Raw genomic sequence first — 24,703 nt, forward strand, 5'->3', positions numbered from 1 at the left:
GCTGCTTAAATATTTTGAGAGCTTTCAGAATGTAAGTTATGTTTGGGAAATACTTTTATCTACTTCAGATTTGTTTACTTGGATGATCCGTACAGGTCACTTAAATCTCAAAGTTCTTGTAGAAGTATTCAGTTATGTCTGCTGCAATTGCTGTTATGCTGGAACTTAAGAATGTATGAAAGGAGTCTGAGATGAGAACTCAGCTTTTGTGTCTGGCCACATTCCTGAAGGCAGAATGAGGTGTAGAATACCTACCAGTATCATACAATATATGGTCAGCTTTGTACTTGCAGAGATATTAGTGTTTATAAGCTATTCAATAACTGTTCCCTTCTTGTATTCCATAAAATAGTTTAGGTACTACTAAAAGGCTGTAAGCTTTCTCCCATAAATCTACTTTTATGATAGTCTAAACCAGCAAGGCAAGAATATGGTTTTCACTAAATGTCTCATTAATGTGCTTCTTCAGTGGTCCATTTTGACCTCTCCAGAGTACAGGAAATATGAAGGTAGCAAGAGTACTGTTCTTCAGAAGTTCTGGAGTCTGAAAGATTTCAAAGCAAATAATGGATATATAACTCTCGAATTTAGCTACTTAGGACAGCAGCATGTTCCTCACTCCAGTGGCAAGCATGCTTGCTGAATAAACCACCTAAATTCCTTGGCTCTTTTCTTGTGGTACTGAAACCTAGCACTTCATCACATTCTCATAAACATAGTAAGAATGCTGAGATTAAACTATTTGTGATGTCTTCTGGCACTGTCTGTCAAGATCTGCATTTAATGCTTCTGTTAGTCTGCTCCCAGATTTTTAAATAAAGAACAGCTTCCAAAAGCAAAATAAGGATTGTTATGTCTGGAGTGAGATATACTTTGTGAAGTTGCCTGTGTTGGGGTTGCTGCTATTGTCATATTTTTTTATATAGGCTTCACTTCAGTTTTCTTCTTTACATGCTGATACAGGCTAAATGTCTCACAAAGTAAATGCTTGCATTTTGCTGGCTGGAAGCTTACTGAATCTTTTGAAATAATATCTGTCTCATTTCTAATTTTAAACTGAATACAGTAAAGTGCACTTATGCCATCTTTCTAGGAGTCTTCTGGCATCTCTGACTCAAAACTATGCTCAATTGCTGCTTTTTAGAATTGAAGCTTCACGTGCCATTTCTACAACCTGTACTTTTGCATTCTTATTCACATACTGTGTCTACTGTGTCTTTTAAAACATTTTCAGGTACTTGCTTCTCTGCTAGGTAATTTGAAAAAGAGAATGGTTTCAAGAAATAATTTTGCTAACATTGTTTCTCTATGGTAATAATAAAGAGAAATCAAATACTATGCTGTTTTCTCTGGCTCAAGCTACACCTTCTTCCCACCAACTACTGTTTAGGGAGGATTACAAGTATCAGTAGCAAGAAAGTAATCATCTCAAAGTTTTATTTTGGACTAAGGAAGAAAGAAAATGTCCGAGTAGAATACATGATTTAGAAAGGATTTGTATTTAAAAGTCAAAAAAGAACACTCTGGTTTCCAAGTACAGCTACAGGAGCACATACAGGCATTTCAGACTTGTCTGATGTTAAAGAGGTGCTACTTTTTTTCAGTGTTGTATATTTGAATACTGAACTTGTTGCCACCTAATGTTTTAAAGGTCAAAAATTTATATGCATTTTAAAATAAAATAGTAAAAAACCCAAATGGGCCCTAAACAGTCATGGAAGAAGCCTGATCTAGTCTGGTGTATTTTTTGTGGGAATGTTTGGCATTAACTGACCTGAGATAACAGTTAACTACTGTAAAGGTTTTCTTGGCATTTTATAGTTTATAGAAAGATTTAAGGTCTCTTCTTCCACTCTGCTTGACAAATATAACTACCAACAGGCCAAAGGATACACAAACAGCAGCGATGCAGTTTTAGACATCTGCTTTCAAATGCATTGGGCCACTTTGTGGTTATGTTTTATAATTTGGTTTTTTTTTATGTACCTCAGGAACCAGACAGTTGTGTCAAATGGCATGAGGCGGAGTGAAGTTGAGCAGGGTGCCATTTACCTGTGTCTTAGCTATTGGGAACACTTGAAGACAACTTTCATTGCCAGAGCTCTGTCCTGTGACTTAAATCAAGCTTAAATCAAGAACTAAATATTGAGTGCAATTTTTATTTTTCTGGACAAATAGCTTTAGCTATTTGAATTCCTATATAAAGTAACAGTAGTGAGCAACAGTTGAAGTCCTTGTTAGCTTGCACAGAGTTGTTTCAAAACCATTTGCATTATTCATTTTTGAAGAAATGCCTCTATGGTGTAAGAGTGGGAATGGCATTAGTAGCAACAGTAGGTAGTTTCATGATTAGTTCCCTGACTTGCGTAGTTGGAATGACTTTTGTTCTGCTTGGTTTTGTTGTAACTAGATGATCTTTAGGGTCCCTTCTAACCCAAACTATTCTATGATTCTTGTCTTGCCTGGATACCTTCTGTTGTCACTAGGAAATGTCTATCATTTGCCCTGCTGCATTCTCATAGGAAACAGGGTCAAAATGTCTGCTCTGTTTTCAGCTAAACATAATAAATCTGATCCTGAAGTAGTTTTCCAGAAACTGTTTCTGTGATGTGGGCTGATACCTCGAACTTATCTTTTTCTGGAACTCAACTTCATCATTATTACAAACTTTGAGCATGCCAGAAGATTGTAATTATTAGTAATTTTTTTGTCTTGATCTATAATTTAGGTAGGTTTTCTGGAAGTAGCTATTCTGAGCCAGGGCTGTGAAGGTCTACTGGCATCAGAGTTGATCTGTAAAAAAAATCTAAGTGCATCCGAACTCTCATATCACAGAGCCACTGCAGCACTCAAAACTAGCTGTAATTCTGTGTGTGTTGGTACCCTAAAGGCCAGTTTCATTTTATCATTGCCATAGCCCCTGTGGAAAGTGCAAAGATATGAATAATAAAAAAACACCATCTTTCACTGGTATGAGGCAGTCTTGTAACAACTGAAGAGCATATGAAGCATGAAATGCAGCTACCCTTGTTGGATCTTCAGACTAGTTCTGGATTCCTTAAGAATGTAAAGCCATGAGTGTATCCTAATACAGCTTTAGTATAGATAAAACCATGCAAGGCTGAGCTGAAGGACTGCAGCCCTGTGTGTGGTGAATGTTAGTGTACCTGCATGGCTTGCCGATTGAGCTTTGAATTCACACCAGCATGTTGGTTTACTCTAATTTGGGATGCTTTTAATTTGTTTGGGGAGCCAAATGCCAGAGAAGTGGAGAAGTTAAGCGTAGTGAGGCCAGATGTACTTTTAATATGTGTATATTCAAACAGTTCATTCAATACGCTGGTATTGCATTTTAGACATACTCATTTGTACCACGAAAGAGAACTTCCGTTATATTGTATGTGATTTACAGTGTTAAATCATGCAGTCTGAGTTACTGGCAGCATAAGCTCTGATGTAAAAAGTTTCATTTCTCAGACCTGTGAACAAAGGTTGTATCAAAGCCAGTTCTACTACAAGAATGCTTCCAAATTACCTTTCTTGTGTCGTCTCTCACTTATAAGTAAGTGTGACAACCTGGACTTGCAAAGAGGAGGAGGTAAGTGTTGGTGAACAGGCAGTCTTGAAGCATTTAGAAACCACTTGTTGAATAAGTGCAGTGTAAAAGTGATACTCGCTACTATGGCCTTGCTCCTGTTTCAAAGAAGGGCAGAAGTTTCAGCTGTTCTAGTCTTGCTACAACTGAGGATGGTTACTCCTTTGTGTCTGGTTACAAATAAGTCACTTGCAACAAAGCAGTGTGAAAAATCGTGACACAACCAAGTAAAGAATTAAGTTTTCACTGACATTAAAATCTTCCAACTCAATTGAGAGGTCTTTAATCATGTTTGATACTTCAGCTGAGATGATAAAATGGCATCTTTGGGAAGAAATCTTGGCAAACTTTAATCAGATGGAGGGAGGTGGTTTGTTGAGAAATCTAATAGCTGTTGAAGCAAAGTTGATTCTTTATGGTAGATTGAGTGTGTGTTAAGTGTTCAGCTATATTGCTTAAAGAACCCTTTTTGCCATGAACTTATCTTGAACTGTATTTTTATGTTTCACATTCTTGAGAATACTTAGCTGGAATCAAGAGTTATTTTATTCTTGATCACTGAAATAATGCTTCCGTCTTCATTGTCAGCAAATATTACTGTGTGTAGATTAAGAATCAGATCAGGTGTTCTTTAGTAAATTTAGGTACTCTTAATACTGTTTCTGGGAACTAGAAGCTTTTACATGTTCCTGGCCAGTCTGAGAAAGCAGATTTTGTTTACTGCATTAGATGAGGGCACTAACCCCAGACATCTACAGCTGAGAAATGTTTCTGTGAAGACATACTAGTCTTAATTTATTCCCATTGGAACACTATACTCCTGATGAGATTATTTTTCAAAACATTACCTCATTTTTAAATAAGCAGAGACTTGACCTGTATGAAGTGTCCCCTTGTTATAAATGATCCTTCGGTGGCTGAGAGATATAAAGTTCTGGTAGCGAGGTTGTTTGCTCTGTCCTTACAGATAGCCCTCGTGTTGCAATATCTATCATAGCATGTATGTAGCAAACCTTGAATTCAAACTGAAATGTGTCATGGAAGTGCACAATCTACAAAAAGCCATCAGTGTTGCTTGGTCTGGGGATTGGTAGCTGTTTGAAAGTGTTATTTGCTGAGCTAGTAGAGTGATACCTTCTTGTATACATTGATGACTACCTTATCAAGAACTGCCTGACTTTCATAGTCTGGATCTTTGCTTGCTTTTCCTGTATACAGCCTGTACATATTAAACTGTTGTACCTTCTCCAAGAACAAGGTCACAGCATTACACTTCTCAATAGAAAGATGGCAGTGCTTCTGCTTTCAATTATCTTCTTGTTGAGCTATTCAGATAGGCATTTTGAAAATACATTTCATAAAGTTAAACTGCCAGTATGTTTTCCTTTCCCAGTAAACTAATTATCTTTGTATTCTGTAAAGCTTGAATGAGGCTATGCTTTTTTCACTTAGCAATCTATGTTTTTGTCATCAAGTTTGTTTTACAAGTATAGCTTTTTCTCTCAAGTAGAAACTAAAAACCATAAAGTAATCACATCTGAGTTCACTTGTGATTTGAGATTCACATTCATGTTTTAATTGCATCTCTAACAAAGCAAAGTGCATACTTGTAATCTTTTTCTCAGTCTTTTCATTTTATGTCAGCATTTCTCACAAGGTAGGGATCTTGCTTTTTTGTTTGAAAATTTTACAGTCATACTCATTATTGGCAGACTGCTTAGCTGTTCCTGGTAAGTTAGTAGTCACCTAAGGTCATTTTGGCCTCCACCATCAACTGGTAGCTTGATCTAAAAACGATCCAAAATGCTCTGTGTTGCATCTCTGTAATTGAGAAGTCTGATGATGAAGGTATTTTTTTACTACTAGATTTTAGTTGTGTTTCTGCCAGCAAGCACTCAGCTGCTTGGTTATGCTACTTAAGCGCCAGTCTCGGTTCTGAAGCTGATATGACCACAGTGCATTTTATCTGAGAAGGGGAAACTGGTTTTTAAGCTTCTTGTGCCTTGGTTTTCTGTTGGACCACTAAGAGGTTCTAAGTGCTGGGTATTTTGGTGCTGGTGGCTACTTAGCAGCCTACTTTTTCCTAATACTTGATTGGAAGTGTGCTGGGGAATAGTGGTTTCAAGTGAACTGGCTGGATACTGGTAGTCCTCATTTTAAGAGACTTTAAAGGTTTGCTATATTCTGATTGAGAAAAGTCTCAGTGCTTTTAAATAGCACAAGCTTTCTCCTCTGGACACAACATTCTTTTACAGTGAACAAATGGGATGTGCTTAGGTTTGAGGGAAAACGCTAGCTCCTTCCTCCCCTACCTGCCCCCCTCAGAGCCCCCCAAAAGAGGGTGAGGTTGAAATAACTCAGACTTCAGTAAATATTTAAACTTTGTTCTGGTACACTCCTCATACTTCAGTCACATCAAGCAAGAACTTGTGTCTTCTTCTAATAAACATTATCTTATCCATATTGGGCTGTTTAGTTCTATCCTTGTATAGTGTGTCCTATCTGTGGATTTAAGCTCGAAATTCATCATTTTCTAAACTGCCTTATTTTTTGGTAGTGCTGAGGCATAGTGAGGCATAGTTGTTTCCCAGATCTGATGGATAACTCTCTGCTATCACATCAGTGACTGTTACAGTCACAGAAGTTAAATCAGTTCTTTATCTGTATAATAGTGAATAATTGGGTTTCGGCTATATTCTGCCAAGTCTGCTCTACAGCTGCCTCCCTGCAGCCATTCTGCTTACTGTCCTTGAAAATAAGAAGTGAAGGAAAAAGCCATATCAACTTCATTCTCTGACAAATTCGGTGGGTGCAGTTGGGCAGGAAACAGTCCAAGATACAACAAATATGATGATGTGAAAATACAGTGATAATTTCATATGAGCATAGGATAGTTTGGAAGGCACCTTTAAGGGTCATCTGGCTGAACTCCTCTGCCATAAGCATGATCATCTTCAACTAGGTCAGGTTGCTCAGAGCCCTGTCCAACCTGACCTTGAATATTTCCAAGGATGGAGCATCTACCACCTTTTTGGGCAATGTGCCAGTGTTTCATCATGCCCTCATCATAAAAAAATTTCTTCCTAATATCTAGTCTGAATCTCATCTTCTTTAGTTTAAAACTATTGCACCTTGTCCTATTGCAACAGGCCCTGTTAAAAAGTCTGTCCCCACCTTTCTGTAGGTACTGAAAGGTTTCAATAAGGTCTCGCAGGAGCCTTTTCTTCTCCAGGCTGAACAACCGCAGTTTTGTCAGCCTTTCTTCATATGTGAGGTGTTCCAGCTCTCTGACCATTTTTTTGGCTTCCTGTGGACCCACTCCAACAGGTCCATGTCTTTCCTGTGCTGAGGACAGCAAAGTTGGATGCAGTATTCCAGGTAGTGTCTCACCAGAATGGAGTAGAGGGGCAGAATCACCTTCCTCGATCTGCTAAGTTTCTGATCTTTGGTTAACTACTAGATAATGAAGTGTTTTTAAAACATACATGTCCTTGCTGTTAATTTAGCTTGCAAAGCTACAAATATTAGCAGTCCTTGAACTTTTGCATTGCTTTGAAAATTAAGGTTATCTAACACTATTCCAAGCTAGATTTGGAATTCTATTTACATTTGCTAAATGGGATGTAATACGCTATTTAAATTGTACCACACTTCAGCCTGTGGAAAACAGTTAGATATGATGTGTAAAAATCATTATTTGACTAACTTCTTCCCTAAAGAGCTTTCTGAAATAGAGATTAAACTTTGAGACTTTAATATAATTTGGGGTATGGCAGAAGTCTGCACAGAAGAGAGAATAAAAGATCTAAAACATATGGTGTAATACCAAAGTAGAAACAGGTGAGAGCAGTTAAAAATGAAGCAATTTCTTAGGCTTTAAAAATAGTTTGTATTAAAGACAGGCGGTTATAGACAATAAAAATTGGCCACCAATATATTGGTATATGTGTGATTTTTCTGGATAGAGAAGGGAGTTCATAAATCATAGTACAAAACAGTAAACGTATTTGGACTTGTATTTGGACTTGAATTCATAAGAGATATTTGAGGTCTGAAATAAATGTATGGAATAAGAATTCTTTCAGCTTTTCCTAACAGTTACCATCTGACTGAACCAAGAGTCCTGTGGTGATTTACTGCATGCTCATCAAACACTGAAGTTACTATGTAAAAAGCTAAAGATTAGCCGAGGATATAAAATTAAATGAGTTCTTGATGGCTGATAAGTACTTGTCTAAGGTTAGCTAAAAAATGAAGGACAGTGAAGAGAAGTTATTAGTGGTTAAAGAAGAATAATTGGGACGCTTTATTTATGAGTTGTAAGAGGACTGATTCAAATGCTTAAAACACTGAAATCAGGCTAAGCACATTTTTAGCTTTGAAACAGACCTCTAGTTTTCCAGAACCAATATCTGTGGGCAATGTAAGCGATCTTTAAAAGACCTTTTTTTTTTCTTTTTTTCTGTAGTCAGTTTTCTGATTGCTAATTGTATCAGTATTGATGAGTAGTTCTGATTGGAGACACTGTAGTAGCAAACTTCTGCCCATGCTCTGTTATCAAAACCAGTGGTTTAATCCATGTGTTCAAAAGTCAGAAAGAGATGGATTAAACCTCTTTCTTTTATTGAGGAGTAACTAATACATTTACTAGGAAGAATTCCCACCAAAGCTGATTGATTCAAACTGCAGGCATCTCGCCTTAAGCAAATGTGAAAAAGAAAGACCTTTGAAAGAGGCTGCCTGTCCCATAAATTTCTGAGTTACTTTCAGCAGCACGTATACATAGTCTCCTTCATTATGCCTTTAATCGTAGAAACTAAGGGTGAAATGAGCGCTGGAAAGCAATTGAGAGTCTTCCTCTCCCAAGAAGGGATGAAGTTTATTTAGAGAGATGGGTTACCATAGCTGAGATGCAAGGTGATTTGAACTTGCCTTAGAGACGACGCGTCAGCCTTCTTTGTGCCTGTAGCTTTATAGCTATAAGATGATCTACTTCTGCCTGGGTGAACAGATAGTTTCAGCAACACAGAGTGATGGCTGGTGGTCTCACCAGGCACACTGCAGCTTTTAGACCAGATTGCTGCAGAGATGTCATGGAGCCGCAGAGCCTGCTTCCAGCAGAGATGTCTTCAGGTCTGCAAACAGGTGTGGCTGGCAAAGGCATCCATTGAAACTCGTGTCTGCTCATCCTATACTGCTCACAGACCACACATGTTTTTAGACATGTTCAAGAGCACATCTTGAACTGAAAACTGAAATTTGTTTTGGTTTAGCACTGATATTTCTGTTTAGCTATTTGTGTCTTAATGATTCAGCTGGAGTGGAAATGATGGCCATCAGCCACCACTAGTTTTCCATATTGACTGGAAATGCATATATTGAGTTTCTTTTTTTTATTTTATAGAAAGACTTTTAAACCAGTGTTGACAGTTTAGTTCCTTGCCTACATTCTTTGTAACCTTAAAGTGTGATTTACTGTAATAAGATTATACTTTTCAGTTTTAGAGGTATATGCGTGTGTTATATCTAAGATTTGTTCCACTTGACTAAATACTGTGTTAGAAAAAAATAAATCTCATTAAATACTACCTCCAACGTAATGGCTCCTTAAGAGTCCTATTGATGGAGTAGTTGGGTGCCTGTTAAGCTTGATACCCATTAGATTGATATTTCTTATGCAAGTGTTCAGACTGACTATTTATTTTAAAACTTATCATTTGTGAAGTGATACAGGATCCTTGAAGAACTCAAAATTTAATTCAGCCCTGGTATTATTTTTTTTTTAATTTATTTAAAAGGCTAACTTGGGAGTTACTTTTCCCCATCAGGGTAACTTGTGAACAAAGCACATAACCTTTGCCTCGCATTTTCCTTTTCTTTTGGGAGGGTTTAATGAGGGTTAGTACTGTAGAAACTTTCACACAGAGTCTACAGAGTAAAATAATACCAATGTTGACAGTTCACTTAACCACCTCTTTTAGCTGGGATTTCTTGCTTTTCCACCCCTGTTTGCCTGGGCAGCATACAAGGAAATTAGAAATTCTTCCTCTTAGGCTTGCACTAATCTGTATTCACTTAAGTGCATGCTTAGATTTGTTGGTCTCTCTTGAGTTTCATGCAGGTGGATATATTTGGTTATGTAGATCAGCAGTACTCTAAGCCTTGACCTGCTTATACTTGTCTGGTTACCTACTGCCTATCAGCAAAATCTCCTTATATCTAAATAGACTGAAACTAAGTTGCCCTGTGCACTCCAACAATCCAGTTCTTAGAACTGCTCAGTGGCTAGTGGCATCCAGTTGTGTTAAACTACAAGATTTCAGTGCTAAGAATAGTATCCACTTTGACTATTGGGTACCTTCAATTGAAGAGTTACTTCACTAGCTGTTAATAGTGTGCTTCCTTCTGACTTCCATGCCGGTTTTTCTTGGACCAAGTTTAAGCTGAAGCGTTCTTTATCCAGCAGTTGATGTCTGCTTAGAAAATGTGGCAGTAATTAATAGTGGATAGGTTGAAATAAACCAATTGATGCTGACTTCTTGGAATTAAGATTGCAGGAGGAGAGGAGATGATGCTTCTTAGGAATCCTCTAAGCAGGAGAGGTGTGAGATTACCTCTCTCTGATGTGGAGGCACATTAGTTACCATCTCTATTCTAATCTCTGCTAAAAATGAAATTAGGTAGATATGGTTAAAAGTGCCTTGTAACTGCTTCTATGGTTCTGGTTCTTTTTCCACCCATGAGAAATGGCAATCAAAACCTCCTTTGGCGAGACTAGGAAAGCTTGGGTCTTGAATGGATTAGTGTTACTATAAGCTTTGTGTGTGCTTTGGGGATGTAAGAATGATATTGTTCTACTTTACTATGGAAGAAACTTTTGTCATTGTGGTATCGCATGTAGAAAAGCAACATGCCATGAAAAGGAAGGTACGTGATGTGTCTGTTATTATGGATTATTACGGCTTTGCCCCTATTCCTGCACTGTTGTGTCCCAGTGATTCCTATAAAGCAGGAAGAAAATTAAAATTTCAAAGAAATTAATAATATCTTAAATAAATTAATAGAAACTTTGCATTTACCACAGTCCTTCAGTATTAAACACACAGAACATAAAGCTTCCAAAACAAATGTATTTTTTCAAGATTGAGAAGATCCTCTTTATGTTGTCTTAGATGTTAAAGGCACGTATTAACCATCTGTTTAAAACTGGTCTGGTGTGCAGTTTGGATCACTTTCGTAGAGCGTTCTCCACCTTCAGGGGTGGAGAGTTCAGAATTCAGAGTGGGAGTTGTTTAATTTCAGCATCTTTGGCGCAATTGTCATAGGCTGTACAACTGCCTTTCTACCAGCCTGGTAGCTTGTTATTCCCTTTAGCACTGTACTTTTCCCCAGCACAGGCTCTTATCATTGCTGGGACATCTGAATGTCTTAAATGAAACAGTAATAGCCTTGAGTACAGTGGAAACACAAGGTGCAGAAACAACTTCAAATGTGGTTAACCTATTACAAGTTATTAAATGTTGTGGGGTTTGCCTGCATTGAGTTAATGTTCTCTGAACACATCAGGTATATTAGGGCTGTGTTTTAGGAAGTCTACATACTATTGAAAAGTAATATTCCATAGTCATAAGATAAATATCAACTTATTTTCACAAGAGCACGCTTTGAACCTCACTGAGCAGACACTGTTTTGTTCATTATTACTGCCTGCTAGCATGGTGTGTGGTTTCCTTACAGTGTCTAAGTGTACTGCTCTGAGGAGTGCCAGAGCTCAAATTCTTCAGAACAAATTTCCTACTACTTAATAACTTCTCTCAAATGATCTCTTCTGGTGATTGCACAACAGACACCTGTAGCTTGGTTTCTTTTTTTCCCACTAAACATCACATGTATTCCTTTGAATCTATCATAGAATAAATAGCTGTGCTCCACTTCAAAGGAGCTTAATGATTTTTTTCCCAAGCATATCAGCAAGAATGGAAACAAGGAAGGTACATGTTGGAACAGAATGGGCAAGCAGATGTCATTTTGCATTTTACTGAGTGCTTTGTGATTATAAAAATACCAAAATAGTAGTTTTCAGATGTATTTTTTGAGCAAGTATAGCTAAAACCTTATAGAGCACGTTTAACTTTTTGCACCATGCCAAAGTGAGAGCTTAACTTACAGTTGTGCTTTTCTAAGAAGCGGATAAGAAGAACTTCACATTGAGAGCCAGCAGTTAAAGTTATGTTCAATTACACTCAATGAAGCACTATATAAAATGTCGTGGTTCTTCTCCCTTAAGTTTATTGCTTGTGACCAGGCTTAATGGGCAAGCAAGATAACACACAAAGAGACGTAAAAGTCGGTAATATTTTTCTCTGAGTCATAAATGTACAAACACAAAGACATCCACTGACATTTTTCAAGACTTTTATGTAAATTGATTATGTTATGAAAGCTGACACAAGTTTATTTAGCTTAGAGTCTTTCAAGATTAATTAATGGAAGTTAGAGGACAGAAATGTGAATATTAGCAAAGAAGCAGGACCTACGTGATAAACAGAAAACCTTAATCTTTACAATTTAAAAGAAGCTGTGTGTGGGAGATGGTAGCAAGCACTGTCAAATAGTTTTTATCTTCTCTACTGAATGTATTGAAGAGCTCTATGCCTTATAATAACATACGTGGTTCCCATTACTAGTGACTTAATGAAATACTGTCTTCTAGTGAAACATGACTTGTGTTCCTAATGGTGCTTTTATTGTTGAGCTTGAGTGAGTTTTGTATTGTTAATTGTAAAGGTATCCTTTAAATCTAAACCCTGCTCTGTTTGTGTAGTGTAATTGTAGATGTTAGAATGAATTCCTTTTAATTTGTGTTTTACACTTAGGCTAATGCACTGTGGAGTTTTTTTAGCTTGTGTTCACTGTGAAAGGTTTTATTTTCTTGCACGGGGAACTAGTTGGATTTATAGATCTATTAAGCAAGATGAGCTAGGTATATAGTATTCATGGTGGTTTTTATATTCCTCAACTTGAAGTGACCTTGTGAGTTTGAAAGTAGCATAAAACTTGAAGCTGATGTCTTAGTTCTTGGTCTGCTGTGATCATGACCTGTTAGCCTTTAGCTTTAATGGTGCTATATAGTTCTCCTTAAAAGTTACAAATGTACTCTAATGTGAGGCTGATTGATGATAAAATATACTTTGCATAAGCACCCTTCTAGAATGTGTATTGTTTCTAGTAGATACTGATCTCCTGTATTTGTTTCTGATGTGGTGTGGGTGTTGCGCAGGTAATCATAGTGCTTGATCAGCATCTTGATTAGGAGCTACAGAAAAGGAGTTCTTGAAAAGGCAGAAGCTTGTCAAAAGGCAATCCTAAGAAATGCAGTGTACAAATATTAGAACTATTTGAGAACTGCTTCACTTAAGCAAGAATCCTAGAACTTATGCATAAAATTATATTCTTTAATGCAGACTGACAGTTTCAGTACTTCAGGGAATGAAGCTTTACTTCTCTGATCTCACACAATAGTAAAGGCAGAAATAAGCAGTGCTGCTTACATTTGCTACATCTAGGTATTTAAAATTGTGAGAAGTGCTTTATTTATTAACTAGGGGAAATAAACAGTAGAAATACAGTCTTTGCAAGGGCTGTAATGACCTGTGATGCTGTGATTGACTTGAGCCTTCAGTGTATACATGAAGCTTGTTGAAAGGAAGGTTTCTCAAGTCGTCTTCTGGTGTGTTGGTAAATGAAGCAGCAGATCTCTGTGTGAAGAGATCTTCTGCTCTTTCAATGGCAAAATAACAATTGCAAGAGAATGCCTTTCTTAAAAGAGTATTTCTATTTGGAAATGAGTTCACCAGATGCAAATGGCTGAATACAAAGGAATAAGGTAGGATCTGATATTATGCTGCATGCTTCTTGAAACATGCTTCATGTAGCGAGAGGAATGTTGTTGCACTGGAAGAGCCATAAAGCATCTTTTAGAAACCTAAAATACTTAAATGTAGTTTAATATTATATATGATTAATTATTATGTGCTATTTATATAAAAATTATAATAGACATCATACATTATATAGTAACATTATATTAGATTATAAATAATATGTAATAAACAATCACATGTGTAATATTACATGTTAATATAATATAAGCGTGTATGTAATGAATAATTATATCTATTATATAGCACTTATATGATAACGTATTAATATAGTATTAATACAATAATACCTCAATATATTATATATTAATATAATATGCTAATAGCATACTGTATATTAATACATATATAATATATGTGAAATATTAAAATTATACAGTGAATTAACATTCTATAACATGATAGCATATTCTATAGCATATATTAATATTGATATATCTCAATAGCATATACTAATGTTATACAGTACGATATCAGTATATCTTAATACCAATAATAAATAACATTAATATAGGCTATTATATAGTATATTGATATATTACTAAATATGTACTCTATACAGTATGTATTAGATATATGTTTATATACTATATATTATATAGTATATTATAATTATGTTATATATTTTAAAGTATTTTAGTTTTTTGAAAGATACTTTATATATAATAATGTATACAATGTCATTAATTAGCTGAATTTTGACATCCTTTTTTTTACCTCTGACTGGCGTTGGAGAGGGTTTTGAAGTACACCCTATGGAGTGGGTTCCTGGGAGAAGTCGGCAAACGAGGCTTTTTAGATCTTTATTTTCTCAGAAAGGGAGTCTGTGGCTTTTTAAAGTTAGCTTAAGCCGCTGAATAATTTCACCTTAAATACCTTTGAATAATTTCACCTTAAATACTTTATTTTTTCCTTTCCTATCAGATTTCCTTTATATCCAAAAGGAGGGGAGAAGCTTCAGTTTGAATACGGAGTATATCTTCTCAACAAAAATATAGCACAGGTGGGTACAGTGAGATTTTTTTTTTTTTATGAGCATCTATGATCTATTTAGTGTTGGTATGACATGAATGTCGGTATGATAGCATCTGCTGTCGTGTGGTGCTGTTCTCTATGGCAAACATCTGTGAAACAGTGGAAGTGTTCTTAAGATCTTGTCTACACACCTTACTGTTTTGTACTTGAGACTTTCTCATGTGGTGCTTGGAGAAGGGCTTGCCAGCGAATAATGAATCTTTTTCTTTTCAAATAAATACTATGAGCCTGCACACGCTATTTTGAAAATTGTAAATGTTTTCTTTTTTTTTGTCTGTCATATTTGAAGATCCATTTGTGTCATTCTTATCGCTGCTTTTTAATTTTGCTGTGTTATTACTTTAACTAGTATCCCACCTCTATACTTATGATAAGAGAGCACAACCAGCTGGAAAACCTTCGGTCTTACCAATGCGTGACTTTATTTTAAAAACAAGAAGTCCTATAATAATCCTTACTTCCTTGCTCTTAATGTGTTTTAAAAATCATCCTTTACTTTGGCAAACGGCATGAGAGTTTACAAGTTTATGAACTTGCATTTGAGGTGGTACAAGTACCTGCTGCAAACTCATTTGGTATTGAATTCAAAAAGTGTTCAAAAAGCTGATCTGAAAGGGACCACAGGAGGCCATTTAGACTGTTGCCTATTCCTGGGGTGGGGTCAGCTGCTCTTAAGCCATCCATGGTGGATGTTTATATAAATTTCCCTGAAGGAAAACCTGTGATATAAGTAGTCTTTTCCAGTGATTAGCTGTCCTGGCCATTAAAGTGCCTTCTGACATCTAATCCAAATCTGATTTGCCCTGTTTTAACACATCATCGCTTATTATAATAATGTTTTAATTATCCTTCTCGTGAACTTTCATGCGTTGAAAGACAGCTTCTCCTTTCTAAAGTGTTATCTCCTGGATTGTGTCTCTTCATTGCTGAGCGTTCTTGTTGTCTCTTATTCTCTATCTGAGTCCACATTTTTCTTGAAGTGCAGTGCCCAGAGCTGGGTACACTCTGCAGCTGTTGCCTTCAAAACAGTGAGTAGGATGGGAAAATTTTTCACAGGTCTTGTCATTTTTTTTTTTCCAGTGCTGATAGATCTGTACTCTTAACAGCCTAAACAAGTGAATTTTGTGAATTGGTGCAGCTTGCAACCCTAAATCACTCTGCACAGCAACAAAATAGTCCGCTCTGAATTTGTGCAGGTGACTAATCTAATTTGTGTTTTACATGGTGTAACTTGAATGTATCCTTAAAGATGCGTCTTTTTGTTCTTAATCAGTGTTTCTGATTTGGTGATATACCTCTAGAAGTAAAGAATAGGGAAAGGTAGGTTGAGAACTCAGTCTCAGTTTTGTGCTATCTGTGTGAGTCTATCCAAGTCACGTAATGAAAATATTGGATAGAACTGGGGTAAAGTCTACACCCAGGTAGAGCCCAGCTTCACAAGCGCTTCCATTTTTAACAGTGAACCCTTGTTTAACTACACTCAAAGTGAGCACTTACTTCCTCTGTATTCATTCATACTTCATCAATATCCCATTTCCCCAGCATGCTTGCGAGCATGTTACACCATGAAGTGCCAAGAAATTTATTTAAATTCCAACAGAAATATGACATTCCAGTTTCTATCCTGTTCTTAAAGCTTGAAATTAGATTAGTCTGACAGTGTTATGCTTGAAAAATCTGGTCCTTTCTATGCTTAATTTCTAGTTGTTCTTTTTTTTCCTCTTTCCAGTTCTCTGTTCCACCACTTTTTCCCCCACTTGCCTGCCCCAAACTCAAGTAAAGCTTCTAGAACTCTTTGCGTTGTTTGTTTTTTAAGCTTGGATTGCATTTACCATTTTCCAGGCTTCTGGTATCTTGCCCGTGCTTAGTGTATTTTGGAAGATAACCTTCAATGGCTCTAAAATTACTTAATGGTTAAAATATCATAAGAAGAAGTTAATCAAGTCCTGCTAATCTTGGAAATTCACTTAACCAAGCTGTTAATATAACTTAGACTGTGGCTCTTTGTTGTTGGTATTAATAATGGCAGCCAGCTGTTCACACTTGACTTTCATAGGGAAGACTAGTGAGAAAAAGGGATTAAATGCTCCCTTTCCTTCAAACGCTTTGATGGCTTTCTCTCTCCATTACTATCAAATCAATGCTTTCTTTAATCTCTACTTATGTAAATACATTAGTTCATTCCCTAATTTGTGATGTTGATTGCTTTGCTTTTCAGCCTTTCCTAATTTGGAGTTCGCCATTCAGTTCTGTGGTGCAAGTTCTCTGTGCTGCTTTCTTAATTGATATTATGAAATCCTTACTGAGCCTAAGTTCGTAGCCTTTCTATTATTTCCTGTAGACTGGGTCACTTGGCCCTTGTGCCTTTACTATCTCCCTTTATAGTAACAATCACTTTGTCACTTGTTTTCCTGGTTTTGTCTTTGATTTGTCTCTGAGATTACCACTGTTAGGCCTACTGAAATCTCTCATTCTGGTTTTGTTCTTGTCTTATTTCTAAATCAATATGAACAGTTGAACTCGTGGTCACTCACTCGTGTTGTCTTCCAAGTCCTTGCAGTTGGTTTCTGAAATCACTGGCATGTGTTCAAGCTCATAAAAATAAATGAAGACTTTAAATATGTTTTTGTATTTAAAAGTTTCCAAATTTACGTGAAGTCACTGGTGCTGGTAGGAGATAGAGCAGTCAGTGGTCAGACTTTGAAGTGGTGTGTACAACATCAGTGGTTCACATGTTAATGCTTGAGATTGTATGCAGTTGAATATAAAACCATAATAAAAGTACTTCAGACTTTTTGGGCAGCTTCTACCATTTACTTAATCAGGAAAGTGTTACTGAAGTCCATATAAACTGTTGTAGCCACCTTTGTTTTGATATCCTTGGTCAAATATTGCAGCTTTTTATAGTTCTGCCAAGGGGAAATTCCATTGTGAAAGCAGAACAGGTAGATAGCATGCAGAAATACATCACAAAAGCGCTGTATTCAGGGACTGACTTGATCTAAAAACCCGAAATTATTTGAATCCTTTGTGTGTTACTTTAGAGGATGGAACTGTTGAATTTAAGTAGCTTGTAGAAGATCTTAAGGCTGCTTCAAGAAAACCTTCCAGATGTACTTAGTTCATGTGATTATGTGAAAATAATTTAAGTTTGGATGGAGAGTGAGCAGCTGCCTCTTCTTATCTCTAGACCATCACTACCTGGGCCTTAAAAGGATTCCCTCACAAAGATGTTGGCCTTAATTCAAGGAACCAGTCCTGAGAATTATTCTGTTATAATCCTAACAAAATGCAGATTGATTGCCTAATTTCCACTCTCTGTTGTGGGAAGATTGGAGGTGTCTAGAAAGAACAGTGCTGACTCTGGAGCATTAAGAGAAAGGCTTGGGTCTCCATCACCTTACTCGAATAATTTATGCAGTTCTTGATCACTGTGGGTGAGAAACAAAAAGCCCAGAAAAACTTGTATCAATTTGAAGAAATACTTAAAAGGATTTGTATAAGCTTCCCTGGTTTCACAGATTTTTATATATATTTTTTCATTTCACAATTACTTCAAGTTCTGATGACCAAAAAAAAACAGGAGTGGGGAAGAAGTGAAAGTGGGTAGATACTAAGTAGAATCATTGAAGTAAAAACTCTTCTAGAGAGAAAGTGATACTCTCTTGTAAAGCAGCAGAATAATAACAATGAAAACCTCATCTTGCACTCAGGAGAATTCAGCTGGAATTAGAAGCAGCTTAGTGCTAGCTTGGTAGAGCATTTATTTGGAGAAACTTGCTTTGCTGTTACATTCCGAAGTCAAAACAATGTGTGTTAATTCTGAGGGATCATAATAGCTTCCATCTGTAAGTAAGCACAAATTGTTTCAAGCCCTGTATTTTCTATTTGTAAAATTGAATCCCTCACAAAGTTCACAGAGTAGCTTTTTATGTTGGATAATATTAGGTAAGACCACGAATTTGCAGTTAAGGTTTCAGCTCTTTGACTCTAATGAACATACAAATGTGTTATTTTTTTATGAAAGGAAATTAGTTATTTATATCTAATAATATCAAGGAAAGAAAAATTAGTGTCATTCCAGAGCATGATCAAAAGTGAAGCAGAATACAGTTGCTAGAAGTGGGAGTATAGTGTGGCACTCTCAAAATTATTAGGCACAGGGAGACCAGTCAGTAGGCACCTGACCCTGCAAACTGCAGCTGCTAAGTTATGGATATGTGGAATATCTGAGGAAGAGGAGGCTTCAGTAGGAGAATTAAATGAACTCTTGCATTGGTTTTCATAGTAGGGGAGTTGAGATTACACCATGAAAACCTCTATCAAGAACTCACTGAAGGGTTGTGAGGGTTTTTGTGGGTGATAAACACACAGCATGTGCAAACTAGAATCTCATTGCTCTATCATAATGCATGTGGCACACAACTGAGCTAAGCCATAGATGTGGACCATTCTAAGCTGAACTCTCGCAAATCCTTGAGCAGTGATCTTGACGTTCCAGGTTTCTTCCTCTTACTTTCTTATTTTTTATTTATTTATTTTTTTTAACTTCAAGACTGTGATGGGGTGAGAATGTGGTGGCTTTGAGTTTCAAATCTCAGGCCTGTAAAAAGAAAGAAACTATATTGCTGCTTTACTGGCTCTTTTGCTATATCTCTTCCTGCATTCCCAGAGCCTTGATTGCTTGGGCCTGACTTCATTGTAGGTTCTTAATTGCATATGAAGAAATGATCTTATGAACCATGATTTTAGTGACCATCTTTCTTGAGGCAAGTCCTTAATGAGCACGTATGCTGTCACTCCTGGAGAATATTGGGGCCAAAGTTCTATACAAGATATTACATGCTTTTTTTCCTCTGTTAGTCATTATTTCTAACCCATGCATATAAGAGGTACAGCAATTGAAAAGAGAGTAACCATGTTGTTCTTGAATCTTCCAATTCCTTTAGTTATTCAGGAGGTTGTATCTTTCATGCTGCTTGATGGTCATTTTTCCTTTCTTCTGGTCTCAGTCAGAAGAGGATTTACTGCAAGTATTTTCTTGTCCCCAGGCCTATCAACTTATTTGCAGCTTTGAGTATTAAATGGTGATTTGGTATTTCTGTCAGACACTGAATGGAATGGAAGGGAGTGAAAGTTAATTTGCCTTTTGATCTTCTGGTTTTCTTGTTCTGAGTCTCTGCCCAGTTTCCTTATAGAACCATTGGCCAGAGCTATGATCAGCCCAAGACTCTTTTGGGTCTTGCAGCTGCTGTGACCTTGGTCACTACCTGCATCTGGTTTTGGTGGACATGACCTCAGAAGTGGTGGCGTTCTTTCCTTGTCTAAATTACTGGGTGTTGAAAGGAGAATTGCAAAACTGGGTATCAAATAATTTGGACTGTTCTACAACTCTTATTTTCTAGAGCCCAGCTAAGAGGTAAATGTGTCTAGCCTTACCCCAGTTCATTGTAGGTGTTTGTCTGGGAGGCTCAGCAGTTGGTGGCAATCAGAGCATACCTTCCCAGACATCACTTCCAGGTTTTGTGAGATCTTTTTGATTTATTACATTGTGGGAATTAAGGTTTTTTTTTCTGTTCATGTTCAATGTATGCTCATGATCACTTCACAAGGCAAGGCTTCTCTTGTAATCCAGACTTGGTTTGTTTTGTCAGACAACTGTTGAGTGCTGTTAGTCTGATACTCCTATCCACATTGGTATGATTTGCTCAGGCCTGGCCAAAGAATAGTTCTGTTTTCATCTGACAGTTATTAGCAGCTGATGAACTTTGCTATTTGACATATCCCCCAAGGATCTCTAGTACACTGGTGTGAAAACAGATCCAAACAAGGAACTTTGTGTGTCTGGCCCTCCTTTCATGTGTCTAAAATCACCGTGTCCACGTGGTGGCAGACAACATTTACATGCTTTATGTAACCTGCAGCAATGTTGATCAGCCAGTGCTGCTCTCTTGGGTATGGTGCTTTTTGTTTCAGTTACTTTTCTAGCACACGAGGTAGCTAACATTCACAGAAGCACAGAAGAAAAGCAATATACTTCTTGATATATTTGAGTTACAGTCAAACTGATTTCTTTCTAATAGCTGCATGGAATAAAAGTTGAATGCTTATGTACTAGTGCCATAATGTAAGAAACCGAACTGAAATTCAGCTCTTAAACATGAAATGAGGCAAGATGTCCAGTTCCTGGCTCTATTAGACTATCTGACATGTGAGAAAATCAACTTTATAATAGAAACTATTAAACTTTTCCATGGGAAGTTGAACAGCAGAGATGTTAGGACTAGAAATTTGTTTTGGCAATAAACACTACCAGGCAGAAGTGTCTTTAAGAGTTCTGTGGGTATCAGTGTGGATGCAGTGGTTATGACCCTTTGAGTGCAGGATGCTGCGACTTGCACACTACATCTTTTATGAGGCCCCTAAACCAAGATCATAAAATGTACAGTTCAGAAAGAATGCACTGTCTGAATTTGTGGCCAATTTAACTGCATAGGGAAAAGTGTTATTGAAAGAGCACAGGTTGAAGCCAGAGCCGAGTCCTCATCTTGTAAAGTGCCAAGCATTCATTTTAATGTTAGGAGGAAAGGACTGCACCTGAAAAACCACAAAGTACCTTCTCCAGATGCACAGAGCCAAAAGCTTTTAGGAGAGGTTTCATTCCTGAAAGTCTCCTAGGATAGCAGTGGGCTAATACCTAGCCAGATCATTTAGAATTGGGGAATTTACATATGTTTTTTGCAAACTTGTTGGAAAACTTTATTTTTTTCCTTTCCTGTCACCCATGCCAAGATAAAATAGGTTGAAATGAGACTGGATTAGCTGTAACAACAGTCACCCTTTCATTCAGATGAAAGCCTGCCTAGCCTTGCCCATAGGCAATTTGTACTGATCAGCAAAGGCCAGTGTTAACTTGGGGAGGAACAGATCTTGGCTCTCCAACCTAGGCTGATCACTGCACCTGCAGCTTGAACGCAGGCAGTGCTGGAAGCTGTGCTTCTTGCTTTGATTGCAGAGGGGTACTGAGCAGACAAGGTGAGGTGAACAATGTAGTTGCGTGGAATAGGAGAGGTGGCACCCCACTGGCTGTGCCTAGAGTCACTTGTCCTAAATATTTTGGGGACCACCTGCTGCAAGCGTGCTCTCTGTGTAAGATCACTTGTGTACTATGTAATTGTCATTGTCTCTGTTGACTCTTCAGACCACAGTGTTGCTTTTTTTTTAAAAAAAAGTATATGTTTAAAATAGAATCAAAATATAGTAATCAGAAGGAAAATGGATTCCTGATATAGTTAAGCTGACATAAACGCATGTGATTTGCCAAGTTAAACTGCTTCGTAGCATATATAAGCACTGCATTTTGAAATCGAAAAAGATAGGAGAGTGGGAAGACTTGTTATTGAGCCATGGCACAATGTGTTAGTGTAGGAAAAAGATGTGGTGTATAATTTTTTCCTAATGAATAGGGTGTGTGCTCTGGGTACAAAGCTTGAATTTCAGATATAAAGTGCTAACACCTGTGGAATACACAGACCTCATATTGTAGGCCTGTCTCTCTCTTCAGGAGCCTTCTCACTTTCTGCCATGTTGCCGTCTATTTTTTTGGGGAAAAAAAAATAAAATCTTAAAATGCATACCAATTCCTGAGAAACCCTCAGAGAATCATTTGGTTCGAAAAGACTTTTGAGATCATGGAGTCCAACCATACCTGTCCACTACTATATCATATTCCTGAGCACCTCATCTACCCATCTTTTAAATACCTCCAGGGATGGTGACTCCACTACCTCCCTGGGCAGCCTGTGCTACTGCCCGATAACCCTTTTGGTGAAGAAATTTTTCTTAATGTCCAATCTGAACCTCTGCTAGTGCAACTTGAGGCCATTCCCTCTCATCCTATCACTTGGGAGATGAGACCAACACTCACCTTGCTACAACTTCCTTTCAGGTAGTTGTAAATGGTGATAAGGTCTCTTTGCAGCCTCTTCTTCTGTAGGCTAAACAACCTCAGTTCCCTCAGCCAGCTCTCATAAAGCTTTGTTGCCCTTCTCTGGACACACTTTGGCACCTCAATGTTGTTCTTGTAGTGAAGGACCTAAAACTGAACACAGTGTTCAAGGTGCAGCCTTACCAGTGCCAAGTACAGTGGCACAATCACTTCCCTGGTCCTGCTGGTCGTGCTGTTTCTGATATAGGCCAGGTTGCCATTGGCCTTCTTGGCCACCTGGGCACACTGTTGGCTCATGTTCAGTTGGCTGTCAATCAACAACCCCAGGTCCTTCTCTGCCAAGTAGCTTTCCAGCCACTCTTTCCCAGGCCTGTAGTGCTGTGTGGTTTAGTTATTGTGTCCTAAGCGCAGGACTGCCTCATACTGTTGGTGTCAGCCCACTGATCCAGCCTGTCCAAATCTGTCTGTAGAGCCTCCTTACCCTCAAGCAGATCAACCTTGCTTACTTTAGTGCATAAACATTACTCTTACCTTTCGTTAGCAAGCAGGTGACAAGCCGTGACTCCTTTTTTTTTCTGAGCTTCTCTTGTTTTTCATTCTCCATCCACCCACGTGCTTTATTCTTTTATTGTGTAGTTTATATGTATGGCTTGTGCTCCGAGAGGCAGGGTTTGTCTCCTATGCACAGTATTTGGCACATCAGGGCACATATACTGTTTTGAAAGCTTTGGGTATGACAACTGCTTAATCATTCATAAATGCCTTTCAGGCTTGTTACGTACTGTGGTTGAAGTTCAGAGCGAGTTGTTCTTCAACAAAAGGGATAAAAATGTCTGATATGTATTGGCTCATTTACTTCTTGACCGGTCCAGAGCACTTGGAAATCCAGAGCCGTAAAGTATTTTTTTTCAAGAGACTAGGAATACTAAACGGGATATTGTATTTTTCTTTGCTGGCCTTGTGCACAATTCATGTGGATGTTTCTCAGGTTAATACTGTGTACATAGGAAAAACAAGCTCTGGTTCAATTTAGCAAATATAAATTGCTGGTTGTTTTCAGGAAGGCCATTGCTGAACAGACCTTGGTTTAATGCTCCCTGACTTCAGCTTTTAAGTTTGAAATGTCTTCCATCATATGAGGAAAGGTTTCCAGTATTGGTATGTCTTAATGCTGTTTGGTGTTCACTGAATGATAGTGTTAGCCTGATAGCAAGCAAGGCTTACACAGTTTAAACTCTTCTTTCTGTACTCCTCAAATGAGAGGCTTTCTCATTTGATTCAAAATGTAATATTTTTCAGAAGTCAATCTCCTTTGACCACTAAAAGTAGCAAATATATACCCTGGGAAGCAGTTCAGCTTCGGTGAAACATGGGGCTAAGCTGAGGGTCTTCAAAGTCTTCCTAGGCTCTGTAGCGTGGGCCAAATCACTTGTTCTTTGACTAATGCTTTCTCAAGGCGGGAGTCTTTTCACTTAAAGGTGGTGGATTCATAAATCTGGATGAATGATTCAGAAAAAGTGCTAGAAGCTCAATTTTAGCCTTTTAAAACAAGGGCTTTCCCAGCATTGCATGAAAGAGCAAATAGCTGAAAGACTGTGTTTGCCTTACCTAACGGAGTGCATTGTTCATGCGCACTGAAATAATTCTGAAGGTTTCTTTCCCGCAACATGTTAAGGTACAAGGTAAAGCTGGACTAACGCCAAATGGAAAAATTGCCTCGTTTTGAAGTGGATTTATCAAAACATGAAGCTAATGAATAAATGTAGGAGGAGTGAATAGGGCCATATGCAAATTTCCAAAAACTATTTTGGAAACTTCATTATATTGCTCTGAACTGTCATTGACAGATCACAGAATAGTTTGGGTTGAAGGGGACCTTAAAAGTCGTCTGTTCCAGCCTTCTGCAGTGAGCCCGGACACTTTCAACCAGATTGGGTTGCTCAGAGCCCCATCCAACCTGAGAATGTTTCCAGAGATGGGACACCTACCACTTCTCTGGGCAACCTGTGCCAGGGTTTCACTACCCTCAGCATAAAAAGTGTCTTCCTTACACTTAATCTGAAACCTCATCACTAGCAGAGACATTCACAGGCTTGGATGTGGGTGTTTGTCTGCCACCTAGTTGATGGAATAGCTCCAATACAGCCTTTCAGCCCAGCTGATGAGTTTGGTCTCTGGGCAGCG

The 24,703-nt window shown here is 37.8% G+C and overlaps 1 protein-coding gene across 2 annotated transcripts in view; it reads left to right on the top strand.

The window, feature by feature from the left end:
* Positions 1-24,703, top strand: part of UVRAG (UV radiation resistance associated) — a 99,504-nt gene that overhangs the window by 51,162 nt on the left and 23,639 nt on the right. For both annotated transcript variants that reach the window (XM_009566423.2, XM_054085909.1), the window contains exon 13: positions 14,461-14,539. In XM_009566423.2, the coding sequence (XP_009564718.2) occupies positions 14,461-14,539 (79 nt within the window). The remainder of the gene's footprint in view (positions 1-14,460; positions 14,540-24,703) is intronic.

This window comes from Cuculus canorus, chromosome 1 (genome assembly GCF_017976375.1).
Source record: "Cuculus canorus isolate bCucCan1 chromosome 1, bCucCan1.pri, whole genome shotgun sequence".
Lineage (NCBI taxonomy): Eukaryota > Metazoa > Chordata > Aves > Cuculiformes > Cuculidae > Cuculus > Cuculus canorus.